At 39.6% G+C, this 20909-nt stretch overlaps 1 protein-coding gene across 1 annotated transcript in view; it reads right to left on the reverse strand.

The window, feature by feature from the left end:
- Window positions 1-16320: 16320 nt before the first annotated feature.
- Window positions 16321-20909, reverse strand: part of Dsc2 (desmocollin 2) — a gene marked incomplete in the record, with an annotated part of 31318 nt that continues 26729 nt past the window's right edge. The window contains 3 exon segments of the mRNA XM_005373159.2: window positions 16321-18171; window positions 18844-19101; window positions 20549-20673. Of these exon segments, the coding sequence (XP_005373216.2) occupies window positions 17974-18171; window positions 18844-19101; window positions 20549-20673 (581 nt within the window).

Below are 20909 nucleotides of genomic sequence, written 5' to 3' on the forward strand. Positions count from 1 at the left end.
GCGCCGCCCGCCCCGGCCCGGGCCCTCCCGGTGCCAGGAACACCCTGGAGATCGGATCAGCGGATCCTCCCTGCAGCGCCGGAACGAATTCTGAGCAGCGTCTTCAGGTTGAAACAAAATGCGTGTCTTCCGACAGACGCGATTAAACCACAGGAGGAAAATTAGCCCGGGCGGCATAAATAAGCCGGCGTTTGGTGCGCCAGAGATTAAAACCGAGCCACAGAATTTCCAGTCTGACCATTTTCCACATCCAAAGGGGAATGATTATACCAAGAGGTTTAACTGCCAATTTTTCTGGCTTTATATGAGCCTCCTAAGGGTTTGTTGGTACGTTCAAAGTATCGGTCTATTATTCAGGCGGTAAGTGTACTAAGATGAAATTTTTCAGTTTGTGGTTAAAGGAAAATTTACTGCGCAATATAGTGTACTCTAAAATGAGGCTGACAGATTCTGTGTCTTTCAACATTGATCAGGTTCCAAAGTCTATCAAACATTACTCAAGGGCAGGAGGAAAGGAAATGTACCCCCCACACACACACACAAAAAAAAACTTTTCCTGCCCTGGGAGAGAAGAAAAGCTAGCATCATAGCCCACTGTGGTCGTTTATAACAGGGCATATTCCCTTATTTCTCCCTAAACTGGATTTTATGTCTTCCAAATATCCAAAAGCTGGATTTAGGAGGAAATTCCTCTCAGAAATATGTTGCTGCTCCTGACTGTCCATCAGAAGTTTGGAGCTAGAACCCTGGCACAGCGCACAGCCATCAGGAAAGGCTAGGACGGCCTCCTTCATCCTGTCCTGGGCGCCTTGGATAACATTCCTTGTCTCAGCCGAAAGCCTGGGACTTCCCTGGAATCCCTGAGCCTCAGCTCTCAGGACTCACAGCAAGTTCAGCTTCCCATTCTCTTCTCTGAGGCCCAGAAGGCTGTGTGGAAAGCAAAGAAAACGCTCCACAACTGTCCCCGCTTTGTTTTCGCCCGGCATCTGCAAACCTTTGGCCTTGCCCACGGTCCCAGGGAAAGCTTCTCAGAGTCCCCTCCAAATGCAGCCGATCTTTGGAAACGCAAGTGGAATTGGTTTTCTGAAAAAGATGCCAACTTCAGCCTCCCTCCTGCTAGAGTGAAAAGCTGAAGAATTAAAGTGAAGAGCCAGGCTTCAAAAAGAAGGTTTTATAGAAGCAAGATGCTTGAGATGAGAACAGAGAGAGGGGTGGGGTGTGGGACAGTGTTCCTGGCTCAGGCAGGCAGCATCAACAGGGCAGGATGGACTAGGGAGAGACAGCTTCTGCCATCGGGGAGGCAGAAAGGAGTTGTTCCTTCAGCATGGCTAGGCAGAAGAATGCCTGTGGCTGGGAATCAAGCTAGAAAGACAGGATCATGATGAATCATGCCCGGAGGGTCGGGTTTCATCCTGGAAGAAGTGGAGAACAATTCATTCTGTGTGTTAAAAAAAAAAAAAAAAAGGTTACTAACCTGGGCACTGGGGCACACCTCTGAGAGGCTGAAGCAGAAACATTGCAGGTTCCAGGTCAGCTTGAGCAACATAGTGATTTAGCAGAGCCTGTCTCAAAATAATTTTAAAAAAAGGTCTGGAGGCATAGCTAGATGCATGGTTCAATGCCACGGTTCAAAGGTCCACGGTTCAATGCCCAGTACCACAGGGGGGAAAAATTGGCTACTAACTATTCTTACAGAATTATCACCTCTGGTGAGTTCATAATGAATCTCTTTATCCCTTGATGTGGCTTTCCCTTAATACCTATGAGAGAGAGAGAGAGAGACAGAGACAGAGACAGAGACAGGCAGAGAGAGACAGAATTTTCTCTATTCTGTATTCCTAGTTTTTCTATCATTTCAACTTTATCCTCAGAGTTTGACCTGATTATAACTATCTTCCAAGTGACTGAAACTGTAAAAATGCTGTCCTCTGATTGTTTCAACTGCATTGTGTAGAGGAGGGTATCGTGAAGGCCCCTGAGTATGAAAATTGCTTTTAGTTTCCACTTTCGTCTTCAACAAAACAAAAGTTGTAATAATCTATTCTAGAAGTGCTGTCACAAATATTTTTAATATTTTTAATCTCTATTGCAGAATTGTAGATGTAATATGAATACTGAGTAATAACTGAATGTAATATTTGTGAGTGTTTTGGAAATTCCTGTTTTGTTAAAGCATGAGTATATTGGTCTAAATCCTAACACAAAGAATGTTTACAATTTTTTAAAAATCTTTAAGGACAGACGTGACTTGAATATAAATTCCTCATGTGAATAATGCTTTAACATGAATTTGTTGAAAATATATTTAAAATAGGAGTTTGCCTATAGTGACAAGTGTATGTAGTCTGTAGTAAAATTAAGTTTTAAATCATCATGAGACATCATAAAGCATAAAAAGCTTTTCTGAATTGTCTTCACTTTAATATCCTATCGCATAGGCTGTAAAGTCAGTTGGAAGTCACTACTAAACGAATAATAGACAAAAATGGGAAAGCAGTTTACATTTTCCTTTGTTATATTCTTAGTTTGAAAGGTAAGAGCAGCAGAACGAAGGATCAAAAATGGGAAGAGATTGTAGGTGACAATACAAAGCTTAAGGAATCCTAGTGAACTGCATAACATTTTCAGCAAAAAGCAAACTTCAGAATATGAAGGCGAGTGGTCTCTGTGGACGCAGGAGGAATCGCCATCTGCGGTAAGTAACTCACCTTTGGAGCTGGGAGCTGACCCCTGGCCCACTGAGCCAAGCTGCCTTGCACAGCTGAGTGCTGACAGGTCGAACACACCCATTCACATCAGTGGCTTTCGTGCTCCATGATACGGCAGGTGTGTCTCTCCTCAAACACCTTTGGAAAAGGTACCAGGACAACCCTATCAGGTCTGAACAACCCTAGCAGGTCTAGTTTGCTAGGGAAAAAAATGAAATATACAACAAAGAGCTTTACATTAAAACCAGCTACAAGATAGGTTTTAGTAGTTCTTCTTGTGACACGAACCAAACTATATCATGGAATGTCAGCTCACGAGCACTTTTGGAATATTATATAGAATAAAAAGTCATCTAGTATGACTAGATGCCTCCTGTTAAATTCCCATAGCAGCACTGAGAACAGCCTCAGCTTTGATCATTTCAAAAAAGTGCTGGAGGCTTGGAAACTGGAATGTTTAAATCAAGAGCAACCTATAAATATTGTGTAGCTGTCAGTGCAACAACCCCTGTAGAGTTACTGTCAACCTCCTTCCTGTCCTGTTTTCCCAACACTGTCTTCCCAACTCTAACCCCACCCCCGTGGAACTCCTCCTGGAAGCAAAGGTAACCTTAGTTCTAGAGCAAAGTGATCCCTGGCCTCCAATAAACAGATTCTCCTATCCCCTATTATGTGGCAGGTCTCTTCACATCCCCTAGGATTAGCTTCTCCCCAGAATGACTGACAGCAGGATTATCCATTGTCATGCACAGGAAATACTTCTATCTACAGAGGAGTGGCTTCTCACTACAACTCTGCAACAACCTGCAGAAGTTTGACAATCGCACATTTCTCTAATTCACAATCATCCCGCAGGCTTCCATCGTGTAGTGGTTATCGCATTCGCCTCACACAATCATCAGGCCTAAGTGACACCGCGGCAGCAAGTGCAGTCCAGGTAGGGCATGCCAAGCTCAGGAAGGTGCCCGTTTATTTCCCTTTATTAAATGAGTGAGTCAAGAACTGTAACAGTGGTTTTCTTCTTCCTCCACCAAAGTCTTCAAACTCCCTTAGGAACTCCTCTTCTGCAGACATTCCTTTTAAGGAGGGAGGGACAGTGCTCCATTGACTCCTCGCTGGGCTGGAAGGGAATGGTAACATCCACACAGAAAACAAAGCACCATTGTGAGGGTGATAACTTCTTGCAAAAACCTAGCAAAAGTGGTGAAACAAAGCCTTGATAGAGAGGGAGTCTTTAATACCACCCATTTGAAATCATCTCATAGTTCTTCATTTAGTTTTCCTTCAGGAAGACAATCTCTCCCTACTGGGTGAGGCTCTGGGTTTTCTCAGACTTTCTCACATCCCTAGGAGTTCTTTGTGTGTGTGTGTATCTGCCTGTCTGTCCGTCTGTCTGTACAAAGGGTGTTGCTTAAGCATGAAGGTTACAGGTGTGAGTGGGCTGATGACCCGATCGCATGTGTCATTTATGCGGGCGTCATTCACTGATTCACTGCCTCATCAGCCTTCTCTTTTCCCAGAAGTTTAGGAGGGCCATCCCTCAACATCACACGGGGAAAACAATCCACTGTCCAGGTCAGGTGCCTGTCAGCTATGCAGAGGTAGAGAAGTAGCTTTTCCCACCAGCTCCCTATGAGCAATACATTAGTTAGTGTCACATTCATTTGTTCATTCATTTATTCCACGATTATCCTCAGGAATAATTATGAATTAATTTTATTTACCTCAAGATTTACTGATTTCTATCTGTCTTTTCATCCTGCTCAGTTTCCCAAGCCCTTGTGTCGCTAGATGCAAAGCAACTTCCCACTAATTAGCTAGTGTTCAGTGAACAAATCCAGTGCCACAATAACTACCTCTTTTCACGTGTTGCATTCAAGTATCACACTTGTGTTTGCCTTTCAGTCTTATATAAGCTACACTCCACCCTCACAGATAAGTACTAGTCTTAACTTGTAGACATCCATGTAGGATTCTGCCAGATCCCCATTTCTCTAAACAACCCTAACTCAGAGGTCCTACCCAAATAGTAAAATAAAGAGATAATAATCTTCCTAGCAGGTGTGTAGATGTGTCCCAGAAAGGCTGGTATGTTCCCCTTTCTAGTCAGATTCAGTGTTCTTGACATATTCAACAACAGCGGCTATTTCTCCCAGTTCCCAAGTCTTGTTTAGATCATGGGTCAGGAAAAGTCCTGAACTTTACTATAATTCTTCAGTTTTAAAATGAGATTTTCTGTACTGGTCTGTAATCCCAGGTACCTGGGAGGCTGAGGCAGGATGATTGTGAGTTCAAGGTCAGCCTGAGTTACATAGTGAGTCCAAGGTCCACATGGATTACATGGTGAGGCCCTGAATCAAAAAATAATAGTAATAATAGTATTAAACAAAAAATTAAAAATGAGACGGTGGCCAAAATCTTCACTGGCAGGTCCCCAAAGTAATTGCTTTTTAAATGTTTTAAATGATTCCAACCTTAAAGAAAGAGGCATCATCCAGAGAAAATGCTTTTTTTTCCCTACTCAAGATGACATTAAATACAATAAGATATTACCAGGAACAGATTTTCAATCCTCTAGTGATGAATTATCTACTTCAAATGCTATACAACCAGAACTGTAGGCAGAAACTGGAGACAGTTGCTTGACTCATTCTTGACAGCCTAGGATAGGGGACACAAAGAAGTTGCTAAAGGACAAGCACCATGGGTATGACCATGATGTCTTTTCTCCTTTATGGTGACCTGCCTTTCTATAATATTCCTAGCCAGTCCAGCCTTCCCTTTCTTGTGAGGCTGAGAGTTAGGCTTTCTCTTTTCTGAAAGATTTTGGAAAGTGACAAGCACACACAAGTTCTTAAGACATTGCATAAGATTAAAAATACCTTGCTTTCTGCGTATCATCTTGTATTAACAAATAACTAATTGCCTGACAGTAAATGGTCAGAGTGGTTGATCCCTGCTCTGCTAGGCCCTCCCAGGGACGGTTTCCAAACTCTTCAATTCATAAGAAAAGGAAGCAGCATGTATGGTAATTGGCCAGGAATATGCCAGTTGGGGTTTCTCTCTAAGGTTGCCCAAGGTCTTCTCATTAATTCTTATTCATTATGGTTTAGATTTAAAATGTTCCCCAAATATTCCATGTGTTCAGAGGTACAGGTTTCAGATGACAGTTGGATCTCAAAGGTGCTAACCCTGGCTTCCTCCTTGGCTTAGGAAAAAGTAGATTGACACGTTGATGAGTTCATAACTGAATGGGTTATTAGGAGGCTGGACATTATTGACTTTACAGCTTCATCATTCTCCCTTGTCAGAGCTACTCCCTCATCAGTATGACTTTGCACTTAGTTAGCTCCTGTACACACAGAGGTGAGTGTGGCCGGAGGTGAACTCCTGTCCTGTCTTAGGAATTTTGCTTGTCATGCATGATCACCATCTCAAGTAGACCTTGCATCTGGATCTCACTCGATTTGCCTCACACCTTTGTTTCCCCATTCTCCTTGGCAATACTTCATAATTCTTCTTACTTTTCAAGCCATAGGACACCCTCCTTTATGCTGACTTTGCTTTCAGTGTCACAGAGCAAGTGGAAATTATCAAAAAGAACTTCTAGAAGCTTCTCTGGACCTATTACCCTGCATCAGTGAATCATATGTGACCTTTTCTTTTGCAGAACCATCTTCCATCTATAGCTAAGGTCAGCTTCTCCTCTTGTGCATTCATTTCTACATGCTGCTCCACTTCCTCAAGGATGTTGTTCTAGCAATTATCTCCTACATCATCAATTTAATCACTGTCTGTATTCCCAATAATGAACCAAACTAACCAAATCACTACCTCTTTATATTCCATTTTTTCTTCTAGCTGCCACCCAGTACTCATCTGCTCTTCCAGGAAAATCTGCTCTATCGTTACTCTCCATGGTTTTTCCCACTTATTATCTCTTGGATTCCCTCTAAGTTTTCTCCTCTACTTCTTCATGAAATCTTTGCTCTTACAAAAGTTATAGGTACTTTCATATTGGTAAATACAACAGCTATTTTTCTACTTCATCTTACTATCTTCTCTTGCAGAAATTTAACACACTGAAACATTCTTTGTTTTCTGTTTTTCTTCTGCATCCCATTAATTGATTGTTTTTTCTCTCCTTAAGCTTTTAACATTACAGTGCCCCAGCACTCATGATTGCACATTTATTCTGGTCTGCCTGGAGTCTCTCACTCTTGATTTCATCCAGTCTTCTTGCTTTGAACACTGTCACTGTGCTGATGATCAACACATCTAAAGCTCTGTCCCAGTGCTGTGCCTTAAACTTCAGGTTTCTTCTTCTCTCGCTCTTTCCCTTTCTTCTTCCTAGCTGCTATGAGGTGGGCAGCTTTTCTTTGCCATGCCTTTCTGTCATGATATTTCTGCCTAGAAATCAGCCATCCATGGACTGCACCCTTTGAACTGTGAGTCAGAATAAACTTCTCCTCTTGTATGGCAGATGTTTTTTACCAGCAACAAAATCTAACACACGCAGTCCAGCTACATGTTGGTGTCTCCTGGGGAGACTTTAGTAAGCACCAACATCTTTCTCCACCTCAGACCAATTACATGAGAACTTATGGGGTGGGGTTCTATTTCACATTGTTTTATGTTTTCTACAAGATTCTTTAAAATACAGATTAAGGATGAGATTCTTGAAGTAAATAAAAATTCTCAAAATGTGGTTCTGAATCAGCATCATGTGCATCAGTAGGAACTTGAAGGTACGTTGCTTGGCCAGAAATGACAGACATACAAAACCTTTGAAATGATTAGGCCAATTTTAGGAGAATTCAGACCTCTGGGCTTTTGTAAGATGTTGGTTCTTAACCCCATTTAAAAACTAGTTTTTGAATCAGAAGTAATACCTATATTCTCCATGTTTTAGCCCTCTTTGCAGCATTTGTATTATCTGTCTAATCTGTGTTTTGAAAGACAAGTTTACATCTACTTTGCTGGTAGTTCTTTTCATAATGAGTGTAACAAAATATACTGTAATTTCTGTCCCTTTTTTGTCTGCACTGTTGTTATCTGTACTCTGTTACTCTTATTAATAAGGTCTCTCCCTTAATTTAAGTAAATTCCAAGGGAAAACCTTAGAAGAGAGGATATTTGTCACACACCCATTCAAGGCCAGAAGTTTCCTATCCTTGGAGAGAGATTCATTGCTAGAAAGCTTCCAGTGGTTTTGCTTTTCCATTACAAGGGAAAATATTTGTTTTAATTCTTGGAGATTGATGTTTTACATGGTTTCTAGATCAGCTATATATGTCATTAAGATTTTCCCCTGCTTACAGTAGACCATATTTTCATAGGTTATTTTTATGCCTATAGCCATTGGCAAGAAAAGAAATCCCCACATTATTTTGGTGTTTTCCCCTGCCTGGAGAGTGAACAACTTCCTGCAATGCATTTAGCATTACAGGGCTGTAAAATGAGGCAAAGATGAGGCTTCCATTACCTTCACTCCAAATACTGCAGTATAAAACTTACTCATCAGGGGCTTTTGCCTGTCTGGAAACCAAATCCTACTTTCCTATGAGATAGCTCTGTACTTGAAGACTATGGATTTTTGTTTTATCTTAATTTCTTCCTTTAGCTCATGCTTTACCTACATTTTGGTTTTTTTGTTGTTTTGTTTTTCGGGTTTTTTTTTTTTTGGTTTTTTTTTTTGTTTGTTTTTTTTCTAGTATCGGGACTCGAACTCACAAACTTGGGCTTGCCAGGCAGGCACTGTGCCACTGAGCTAAGTCCCCAGCCCCCTTTTACCTTCATTTTGGTCCTTCTGTCCCTGAATTGAAACAGTAAAAATGTTCTCAGGACACAGCTCATTGGCAGTGATGACAGCACAATTGCTGAAGCCACAAGTTTCCTGCCACGCAACTTTAGGAAGATCCAATAGCTCTGCTACCTGAACTAGTTAAACAGCCCAAGAAATGAGAATTTTAAAGCATTTTTTCCAGAAAAGATTGGCTAAGTGGTTAACTTTGGCTGAAGAGCTGGAAGGAAACAGCAGTCTGAAGGGAACGCTCATAAGAGAATTGCAGGGATAGAAACCCGTAGTCAAAATGAGATTGGTGTGGTCAGAGAGAAGCCATGGGTGCTGGAGTGATGCAAAGTAACAAGGGTATGCAGATATGAACGAGTAAGAGGAAGCACTGAGAATTAAAAAATAAGTAACTCATGGGACTTACTAAAAGATTTAGGCTTTATTTTAACTTTCAATTCTTCATAAACTCTACTGAAGGATTTTGAATCTGAGAAAGCTGCTTGGATTTATATATTTTAAAAGATCATTTACAAATGCAGAAAGAAAACAGATTGTAGATTACAAAACAGCAGCTATAGTACATATAGGGCATATGCTAAGCTTGTCCTCTTAGGATTGCTCTATACATTGGAGAAAGAAAAAGAGAAAACTCAAGGGTGATTCCCAAGAACTTTGGAGTAAGCAGCAGAATGAGCCCGTGGGGTACAGGGAGAGGAAATGGCTTGGATTATGATATCAGGGATTTATCAGACATGTGAAATGCAATGTGTCTACTCTATGTATAGCTGAGATGCATTATTTACAACTTTAGGACGAAAGAGACAACGTAGTGAATGAGTGAGTATAGAGTCTCAGGTACTCCAACTACTAGAGCTGGAAAGGAAAGATCAATAAGATTCCTCCGGACTCAGAGGGGGTGAGCAGTGTTTGAAGAGGAGAAGCCTGTGAACCTAGTGTCCCATAAACTGGGAGAAGACAGTTTGTCAACCAGAGGGAAGTAACTGACTGTGGCATAGGCTTTGGAGAAGTCAAATGAGATTATAGCTAACACTGACCATCTGGTAAGAGGTGAGTAAACCATTGGTAATAACAGGGAAGTAAGATTCATTGGTGTGGTGGTGAAGAAAACACGGTTTCAAAGAGCCAAAGTCAGATTAGGGTGGGTGACAAAGACAGAGGCAGAGGCAACTCTTTCTGGGATCCTTGCTCCCTGCATCTGTCACATAGTTCTCTTGAAACCAGAGCCAGGTCTCCTCTAACTAGATGTTAGAGACAGACCTAGAGGCAGAGGCAGAGGGTGGAAAAATATAAAGATCTCCGAAGGGTAGGTTACTAAACTGATTAATGCCGTGGACTTAATCCATCTGGTTACCTTCTGGGAAATGACATAGAAGAAACCTCAGAGTTGTGTGCTAAAAAGAAAAAATATTACTCAATAACTCAAACCTACCACAAACGCATACACTTAAAATAGCACACATTAATATCTACAGCTTCATGTGTCGAAGTCAGTGCCTGGGTTTGCTGGGTCTTCTCCATCACGGTGTCATCAGGTTACCACTGAGGTGTTACCCAGTCCAGTTTCATCCAGAGGCTGAACCAGAAAGAGATCTACTTCTAAGCTCATTCACATTCTTGGCCAGTTTCCAGATAGCTGTGTCTCTGAGGACTTGCCCTTTGCTGATTACTGGCTGGAAGCCACCCGCAGTTTCTAGAGGCTACTTCAGTCCTTTGTCACATGGATTTTCTTAATGTGGATGTTACCCAAAGCTAGCTAGAAGCATTTTATTGGCTAACAGCAGTACTGTGGCAAAATTCTTTCCTTTCCACTGACTGTTTATTTCGTGGCCTGCACCTGTGTTTGTATTTGAAGATCATGTCTCTACTTTACACCCCTGTGGTGAATAAAGCGACAGGGAAATGTTTACATTCCAGAGTGCTTAATTTGTGAGGATTGTGGGATTTTACTATCAGTGCATTTCAACTCTTACATTTCTAGCATTTTGCTTTATGACGAAGATTCTTAAAACTTTTTATAAAGTACCTGTTCCATGAACCTCCAAATAACCATATAAACCTATTTATGAAATCCTGGTCAATGGTTCTCAAACTCTGGAGCATGTAAATGTGCATAGTTTGTGTGACTGACATTGAGAAGTAAAGTAGTACAAATATTTCAGCACATTCACCCTAATTTTGTTCACCACAAAAGAAAGGAATATTCTGCTCTGTTCTTCCACCTGAATTCTAACAAAATAGCTAAATGAAAAAGATGAGTAGCAGGAAGTCCATGATTCCATTTTCTTTGCTGTACCCAGGTTTCCTGGAGTAGCGCAGGGTACAGTCACAGAGGAAGGAAGAAGGCACATGGCAGCTCTCGCCGTCTCCCCGCCCCAACCGCCGCTCCACACAGAGGCGCGTGAGGGAGGATCTCATCTCTAGCCTCACGTGTGTCTAGAATTTAGGTTATATATAATGGCTCTGAGATAAACAACAGGCCCAAAAGCCATAACACAGTAATATTCCTCTATAAAAGAAGATTAGGTTTTTAAAGAATTATATTAAGATCAAGCCATGCATGAGGGCATGTGCTTTAATCCGAGCACTCTGGGAGGCTCGGGCAGAAGAATCTCAAGTTCTTGCCCAGTCTTAGTAACGTAGTGATTTAGTGAGACTCCGTCTCAACATAAAATATAGAAATGCGCTGGACATGTAGCGCAGTACAAAGGCCTTGGGTTCAATCCCTAGTGTCACTAAATGGTGTCCTTTTTTGTTCCAACTTTTTATCCTAATGTTGTTTTGTTATACATTAAGACTCCATATTGCATGTCTTAATTTAAAGTGCAGTTCAATAATTTATTTGTTTATTTAAAATAAAATTTAAGCAAAAATGATTTTTTTTAATATTTCAAAATGTGTTAATTGTTATCTGATTTGGCAGCAAAATCTGAATGGAAGGCTACTAGAAATAAGGAGTTAATTCCCTGCCTCATTATTAAAATATTTTCCTATTAGTAATTAATCATATATTATATATAATTATATATGATTATCTACTTATTCATAAATTATATTTGCCATATTCTACTAGTAGCACAGTATAATGTATGTTATAGATTATGTAATCTAATATTAAATGTGATAATATTATATAACATTTTATAACCTATATATTATAGATAACCTAATATTAATTAATATTAAATCAGTATATGACAATACATACATAATGTAGGATACACTAGATAATATATAGTATACAGTATATATAATAGTATATAATACACATCTGTATTTTACAACAAACATATTACATATAATTTTCTGCCAGTAGCAAAATATGCAAATTGTGCAGAAAATTTACTATATTTAACACCAAATATATTGAATGTATTTTAGATAGTGATATGATATCTCTCTGTCTACATATCTACCAGTGGAACACAAATTTTAAAAGTCATCACAGATAATTTGTTTTTGTTTTTTTCTTTTTTCTTTAATTAGAAAAAATGATTTAAGCCAGTCACAATGGTACCTGTCTATAATCTCAGCTTCTGGGGAAGCTGAGGCAGGATAGTTCAAGGCCAGCCTGGGCAACGTAGCTATATGGTTTCAACATAAAGAATGAAAAGGGATAGAGTGTACCTCAGTGGTAGAGTGCTTCTAGGTTCAATCCCCAGTGCCTCGCCTGCACACATATTTGTACACACACACACAAACATGCACACACGTGCACACACACACAATGTGATTTACGTTGCTTCTTAGCTGGAGTAGGGTCCCAGAGACAGGTAGGGAGAGATCTTCCTGGGGAAGAAGATCAGATCCCACTTTTAGGATTTCAGTCCTCAAACCTAGAAGTTCAGAACTGGTAGAGAGGAAATACTAGAGGAATACCTACAAATGCTGCCCCACTGGAGAGCAGGAGCCAGACACCCAGCTGTTCTGCTGCTTACTGAGCCTTTCCACCATTAGCTGAGTAGGTCTGACCCTACACACAGAGGGAGAGAGCGGCAGCCCCAGGCCCCACAATTTAGGAGTTATCTTCCGGGAAACATTATCAGCTCACTGCTCACTGCCTTAGGGGCGTGCAGCCGCATAGTTCCTTTCCTCCAGCCTTCACCTGCAGCTCTTCTCCTGTGCTGAATGCAGCCTTGGAAAAAGCTCACAGATCCCTGTCCCTTTCCTTGCCTTCTGGTTTCTTGATGCCTCTTAAACTGAGGTCTGATATAAAACAGTTTATAAATAATGGGGCTTTGGCAGACTCATAACAATCATTCCTAAAGTGTAATAGTGCTTAGTTGCTTTTCTCCAGGTGGTGGTTCATCATTTAAAATTTTTTTTTCACTAATGCTGAAACATGGTGACAATGAAGTGATAGTCACATTGGTGATTTTTGCATTGGTCATTGAGTTTCACACTGAAAACATAAAAGGATATTTAGGCAACACTGTAGTCCCAACTTGGTCAGTTACATAATACACATGCAAACTCATGCATTCATTCATACAGCCAACATTTCGAGTGTCCACTACCCTATGGGCCAGCCTACAGTGAAGAAGGCAGCCAGCCAGCCTTGGGGATTACATTTCCCACAGTGCAGCTGGCTCCAAACAGTCTTGTGCAATTACTTGTAGGAGGAGCTGAGCTAACCTGAAACCACAACACTCCGGGGCCCTGCTACCTGCCACCTACACAACCCCAGGGAGAAGCAGGAAGGGACTCCAAAACATCAATGCTGCCCTTTCTTGCTCTACATTGTAAATGAAAATGTTTGACATTCTAGGCATCCAAGGTCTCTACATTTTTTTTAAAAAATGATCACAGAATATTATATACATCCTGGAAATTATGTGCCAAAAGAAAGCAAGGGAAGAATCACAAAATCTAACTTGTAACCTTTAATATTTTTTCATAATGACTAGGGCAATAAAATGTGATTTCAGCGGAGTATGTTGGCAGCCTATGTTGTAAGGACATGTAAATGTGAACGTTTTCTATTCTCAGGTGAGCTTCCTACATGAGGACAGAAACTCACGCCCATGTGTACATATACAGAAACCTGTAAGTGAAAACTGTGATGTGTTCTAGACATGCAAATGCCTTCCAGGATAGCCTTTGAGCTATATCTTTAAATATCATATCTTTACAAAGAAATGGACGAGTGACTTGGGACACTGCAAAATGGAGACCCCTGCCTGAGCAAGACAGGGAGTGTGTGAAAGTGCTAACTACTGGGACCCAGGTCAGCCTGACACCACCTACCACCAATAATCTCACAAACATAAATGCAAACAGCTGCATCTCAGGTGGGGTGTGTGCGCGCGCGTGTGTGTGTGTGTATGTGTGAAGGGCAGGAAAATCACTATTTGAATGTGCTTCAGATTTGTCCTCCAAAGCCACAAGAGCCCTCAGGCAGGAAAGTGCTGGGATCATCTCTGTTCTTTGCTGGCAGTGAGAGGAAGAAAGAGGAAAGATATTGGAGATGCAAACACCAGTGGATGTGGGGGATGTGGAGGGTGAGTGGGATGTTGGTGGGATGAGCAGTTAGTACAGAGAAGAAGAGGAGCAGGAGAGGCAGGTGGCACTTAACTCTCAGGGACACCTGGCTTAGGAAGAGCAAGAGTACAAGGTCACTAGTACAGTACTAGTTGACATTACCTGGAGCTTTTCTAAACGTGTTGAGTACTTCCTAGTGCCAGGCACCATATGATGTGTTTTACAGGCGTTAACCCACTCCTTAGTCTCCTCCACCATGTCTTGACCTGCATTAGAGTATGTGGGCAGGGAAAGGCGTTGATTCATCTTGTATTTTCTCAAGCAGGCAGTCTTTATGGTGTACATTATGGCCATGCATGACTGTACTGGGGGCTCATCAAAACGTTGCTGCTAAGTATATTATTTCATGAATGAAACTAGCTCTAAAAGTCTCCGAGTTGGGAAGTATGGGCAACAAATAGGATGTGCTGTGTAAGGAAGAGAGCAGTCAAGGATTCCCAGTTCCCTAATTAGTTAGAAAGAAGACATCACTCAGACAGGAAACCCAGGAGCACCTCATTCAAAGTGGTTACACACCATGCTTAGCTTTTCATACATTGAGGTTAAAGTGCTAAGTGTTACCAGGGACCTCCCAGAAATGAACAAGAGCTATGGATCTCCAGAGATGTTATGTAACCCCTTGGAGTTTCACTTATTGAAAGATTCTAAGCACATAGAAGAGAACCCATTGTATTCTCAGAATAATCCTAAAGGGGTTGACCAGAGCAAAATCAGTCTGGAGCCTAGGAAAAGTGATGGAGATGGAGACTAAAGGGGAAGCCTATATAGTAGTCAAAGTCAGATTTTGCATGAAAGAATTGAGATCCAGGATTTAAAACACAAAGTCTCAAAATAAGGGTAAAATCCAGAAAATTATTATTGCAAGGAGATCCTAAGTAAAACTGTACTGAACTAACAACAGATTTCCATTGCTGTCTTTTGGCAATGAAGGATTTTCCATGTCACTGGAGCAAATCCTTAAGATTTTGCTTCCTTGAGGCAAACCATGGCTGATTAGAAATCTTACCTGCCTTTTCAGTTAAGTCTTAAGACTCGTCACACTGATTCCCGAGCTATAGATGAATAAGATACACCTTCCTGAATACCAGGGAGAGACCCGGGAACTATTGTCAGCCACGAAGTTGCCAACAGCCATGTCAGGTACAATACTGATCAGGCTTCTGGGGCAGATGAACAGCAGCAACATTACAAAAATATCAACTGCAAAGCACAGTAGAAACTGAAGCTTCTACTATTCCCAAGCAAGCTCTCCTCTCATCTAACACTAATAGTAGCTAGGATAAACTGAGTGTTTTTCTGTGCCATCTCTTCATGAATTAACTTGTAATTGTGACACTAATCTTTTCATGTATTCTTCTCTACATCCCTCAGTATCAGTGAGTGAAGAAACTAGGTCTAGAAAGCTTAAGTAGCTTCTCAAAACCCACAGCTAGCAAGGGTGGAGCTGTGACCCACCCCAGGGACTCTTATTCTGAAGGCTTTGTATTTACAGTTGCCAGGCATCTATCTAAGAGCCAAAAACTCTATCAAAGGACTGCTAATATCTAGCAAGACAGGTTAGACAGCAGCTGAGGAAGGACTCACATGAGAAATCTTAAACCTGTGATTTTTATAGGGTTTCAGAATTAGTGCCCATTTGAAGAAATGCATCCCATGCTTTCTATCCAATTTGAACTTAGCATGTCAGAGCATTACAAAGTAAAAATCCCAGACGGAGGTTTCAGCCATCTTGCAATACATGACCTGAAGAATCAGATATAGAAGATCCAGCCATAAAATGATCATTACAAAGAGACATCTTCTCAATCAACAAATATAAAGCTTAAAAAAAATCTGTTACCCTATTTTCTTAGTTGATTTTTTTTTTGCTAATTTGAAATGGGTTGAATACATGAACTATTTAGTCATTTACTACTATTAGAAGTGTCCTTTAGGTGGACTACTCTGTATAATTTTCATGCTTAAAAGCCATTTTTTATTAACATGTCTTATAGCCACCCTAGAAAAGGAATTTTAGTAGCATTCCCCATTTTAAGATGATAAAAAAGAAAGTATGCAAATTAGACAATATCCACAGCATCAATCTTGAGAATACTAATTTATACAAATGTGATAACTGCATCAAAGAACTTTCTGAATAAAAGTTTAAATGCTAAAAAATGTATAATAGGAGTCTGGAAAAGAGACTCATTTCTTTATGTAAGAAGAGTACAATTCCTTAAACTGATATTCTCCCCAAGATTTTAACACACACACTAATTTCTAAAAACTATTTAATTTACTTTAATATAACTGGTAATAGACAAGAATTTTATACATAATTTATTAAAAATAACTCTAGGAGACTTTATTTTTGACTGAGCAGTAAAGGAAACGATTGAAAAGATAAGTTTCAAATAATTGGTTATGAAATAATTAAGGTACTTCTGAACAATAATTACGACAAGCCAACCTTGTGAATTTGTGACAGATACATCATTAACAATCATAAATATTAAAAATGTATTTAGAATATCCACAGTTAGCAGACATAGAGAATCTGCTGACTGAAATATGTTTGAAATCCGGCCTGGATTTCATTGGCTGATGTTTCATTTTGTCTTCTTGTTTTAAAATTTAAATAGTTTGGCCAATGCTACTGCTAAAAGCTTAATCACAAAACATTAAACAGTAACTTTACAAATATATAGAAATGACTAGTAATCTCATCTTAAAAGTTATAAAAATGTTACTCTAGATAGCATTCAAGATCCCTGTATTTCAAAGCTTACTTCAAAAAGCCATCACTATTTTCCATTTAAAACTCCACTAAAGATATGAACTAAAAATGTGTTGTTACACACTAAATATCACATCCTAATTCTAATTACATCATTTCTTTTATTAACACAAAATGTTGCCCCTAATAAAATCATGACACAGTTCTACACTTTTAATGGCTTAATTAAAGGTTGAGGAGGCAATGAAGCAATCACCAAGATATTCAAAACAACAAAGTCAACATTACATTGATCTTTTAGAAAGAAAATACCAAGAATACATAGGCTTACATTAAACAAGGAATAATTCACTTTCTAAGAGACAAAAAATGAGGGACAATTTTTTAAAATATTTGGTTTCATGAACCCAAGTAGAGATTTTAAACACACATAGGTGAGAAAGAAATTGTATATATCTATGTCAGAAAGAGAGACAGAGAGAGATGGAGAGAGAAAGAGGCAGAGAGATACAGAAAGAAACAGAGAGAGACAGATTAGTAGTCATTACAAAGTCAAAAGACTTGCAATAAAAATGCACCCTGAAAGCATTTTTGAAATTTAAATTTCACTAACAAAGTAGGTAACGGAAAACATACATTCAGTGCAGGATTCTACATAGAATACAACCTAAAAGTAACTGTACTAAAATGGAATTGTAATAACAGTCAATGCCTGGTTAGAAATCTCCCTTTGCTTTATGAAGAAAGGCCATGTTACAAGAATAAAATAGCAGGCATGCAGTATATACACTTTAGAATATTTAGGAAAACCAGTTTCCAAGCACCATATGAACAATTAACTAGTTAGCTGGAGATAACATCCTCTACAATCTTCGATACGGTTGTTCTTCAAGTAGTCTACAAATATAGACTTGAATTCATTAAATTTTATTGCACTATAAGTTGGCTGCTGTCATTATGTCCAAATGTAAACAGTAACACAAATTTCCTTAAATTTTCCATCTGTGATCTACTCAAAAAATTTAGTCACTCTGTAAATGTATCTTTGGCCAAGGAGATTCCACAAAAATAAAGGGGAAAAGCTCCAAATATAGTATCTTCCATTTAAAAAAAAAAAACATCTTGGTTTGTAATTAAAAGGAGAAGAAATAGATGCTAATGTCACTGGCTTTTGTTAACTAATTAGAACATGTTCATCTCTTCATGCACACTTCTGCTAGTGTCTTAAATTTGGGCTCTAAATGATCCAAAAACTCAAGCCCATCTTCATCCTGTCGATCACTGCAACACCCTACGGAACCAGCCACCGATCCTTTGCCCTCATAGTCATACGTAAGGACGTAGTCTGCAGCGTGCTTATGGTTGTCGTCCTGATCACACAGATGCACCTTCTGCCAATGGGAAAACACAACATTTTATTATTATTATTTTCAACACCAAAACTTACTCTCATAAAAATAATTGCTTTGATTTACCTTTCATTGTTTAATTTTTAATCAGAGTGTGTCCTCTAATGGATTCCTATATGTAAAAAATGCACATGATTGGTCTCTATCAGAAAATCACATTATATAATCAGTATACAGTATGTCTCTAACAGTCACCCATGTGGCACCAAGTATACAAGTGTTCACTTTAAGTAATTATTGCTTTCCCTTTCAAAATGATGGCTGAGAGTGAAAATTTATCCATCAAAACTGAATCCAAATTGATGTGAGCTCAGATCTTCCCAGACCGGCACAGTAACAGTGCCTGCTTGTATTGCCTGCATCACACTTCTCTCTAAGATCAGAGTTGGCATTCATGAAATATTAGCACAAAGTCGTGAAAGAGTAATTTAAACGTATTATGTCAGGAAGAGTATTAAAAAACAAACAAAATATTAGGGAAAGTAAATAATCACTTAAATCTGAACATAGCTGAGTCAAAATTAAGAAAAAAAATCATTTTCCAGCGCATAGGTTCAAATTGAAAGTTCTAAATTCTAAACATGAAATGGCAATTATTTACATAAAGTTTGAAAGACATTACAATACATTTAGAGAACACTTAGTGAATCTCACCTCACCGAGGCGGGGCTGGGTGAAATTGTGCCACTCGGAGTACGTGTACCGACAGTTCTCCATCTCCACGTGCCCTCCCCTGCAGGGGTCCAGGGTGTGGTGGTGCCCGGCACTGCGGCAGCCATCCAAGGTCTGCTGTCCTCCTTTCACCATTTCTATGGTCTCTTGCCCGCCATTTCTGACTCCGGATCCCACCGGGCCACAGGCTGCCTGACCGGAAGCACCCACAGCATGGGTGGTGAAGGCATTTGTGGAATACTGAAATGAAAACCATTTATGTTGACAAATATAGAAGGGAACAATGACAGCAAAAAAGAACTAGAAGAACATCATGCAGAGCATGCCTTGATTTGTTCTGTGTGCTAGGAGATAAGCTCTCTGAAGGCAGACAATTCTGAGTACCTGACCATTGCAATCCCAATATTAAATGTAGTGTCTCACATAAGAAAAAAATTTCAGATGTTAGCGTTTGACACCTGTTGACAAATCAAAAAGCTTGTAGTCTATCCCTCTTTCAAAGCTGCTTTGGGTTTTATACAACTTCAGTTGTTACATCTTTCCTGGATCTCATTCCTCGTAGCAGTATTTCTTGTGTGTATTCACTTTCTTAATTTAAATCGATTCCCTTTTACCTGACTACAGTGGAATCTGAAATACTGATCAGACTTTTTATTCAGTGTTCAATTCAGTTTTCTTCAACTAAAGTAAAAAGAATAAAGTTGCTATGAATACCTTAGCTGTAACCATAAATTCCTGCAACCTAGATGCACACAAAACTGGGTAGGGGAAATATCAAGAACATCAACATTTTGGCCATTAGGACATTCTATGTTTTTGGATGTTCTAATACAATTGAAGTGTATATTTTTTTCAATTTCTTCTTAAATCCATGATGCTTTTGCCTCCTTATCTTTCCTGCTCTGATTGTCAACTATATTTTTCATAGGAAATCTGCTTGCTCCTCTTCTACATACTGGGCTAGGAAAAGTCATAGCAATGCAGTCACTTCCTAAAATTGCTATCTCAGATACTCAGCTTCAGGCTCTTTTGAACCCTCATTACAGCCAGAAAGAGTCCATTAAACTTCTTCCCATGATGATCAAAGCTTGCAGTGATTTTATTGCTGTTGCCAGAAAAAATTTAAAACAATTATGCTGGTGACCTGTGACTAATTAAATGCAACCTTTTTACAGCATAAGCAACAGTTTAAGTAGATGCAAAAAAAAAAAAAAAAAATACCCAGTTAAATGTTAAAAAGCATTTGAAGTAGAAAGTAATAATGACAGCTAAAGGGCTTTTGTCATTAAGGAACACCAGATGAACAAAGTAAAATACCATGTATCACCAAGGGGTATCAAAATTATCTTCCTCGCACCATGAAATTGATAATATTTTATGGCAAGTTATCTAATATTAAAAAATCTTCACCCAGAAAAGATAATTTTGGAAGGAATATTGACTGGTTGTTCATCCTCAGTACTCTGTGGGTGGGGGTGGCATTGTAGAATGAACCCAAAACCTTAACAATGTTTAGTCCTCAGTTCACTTTTATTTCTTATTTTGAAACAGAAGCTCGCTAAATCGCCCAAGCTGAGCTCCAACCTGCAATCCTCCTGCCTCAGCCTCGCAGGGTGCAGGGTGCCAAGAGTACAGTCCCATGCCACCACACTAGCTTGCACTCATTTGAAAAACACAGCCATCTTACCACTTTGTCATCTCCAGGAGCTTCAGTGTTTGATATGATCAGGTTCTGTTGGGCTAAATCATCAGGCAGCGCTTTGACTTCTCTGGTTGCTCTAGAAGCCGCACACACTAAGGTAAACAGGATACCTGGAGGAAGAAAGGAAGCCCAGGACTTTCTTTAAATCTGTCATACAGTGAAGTGAAGTTATAAATTTGCAATGATTATGCTGCACACAGGTGCAGCATAAATAAGACTGTGTATTAAAAGAAAATCGTTTTCTAGAACATGAAGTGTGATTGTTTGTGCCAAAGCAGTATTCAGTAGAAAGGTTCTGCCCTGAACAGATACGCTACAAACACACCACACATGCTATCATTCTATC

The sequence above is a fragment of the Chinchilla lanigera genome, unplaced genomic scaffold, assembly GCF_000276665.1.
Source record: "Chinchilla lanigera isolate Chin_1 unplaced genomic scaffold, ChiLan1.0 scaffold00001, whole genome shotgun sequence".
NCBI classification, from domain to species: domain Eukaryota; kingdom Metazoa; phylum Chordata; class Mammalia; order Rodentia; family Chinchillidae; genus Chinchilla; species Chinchilla lanigera.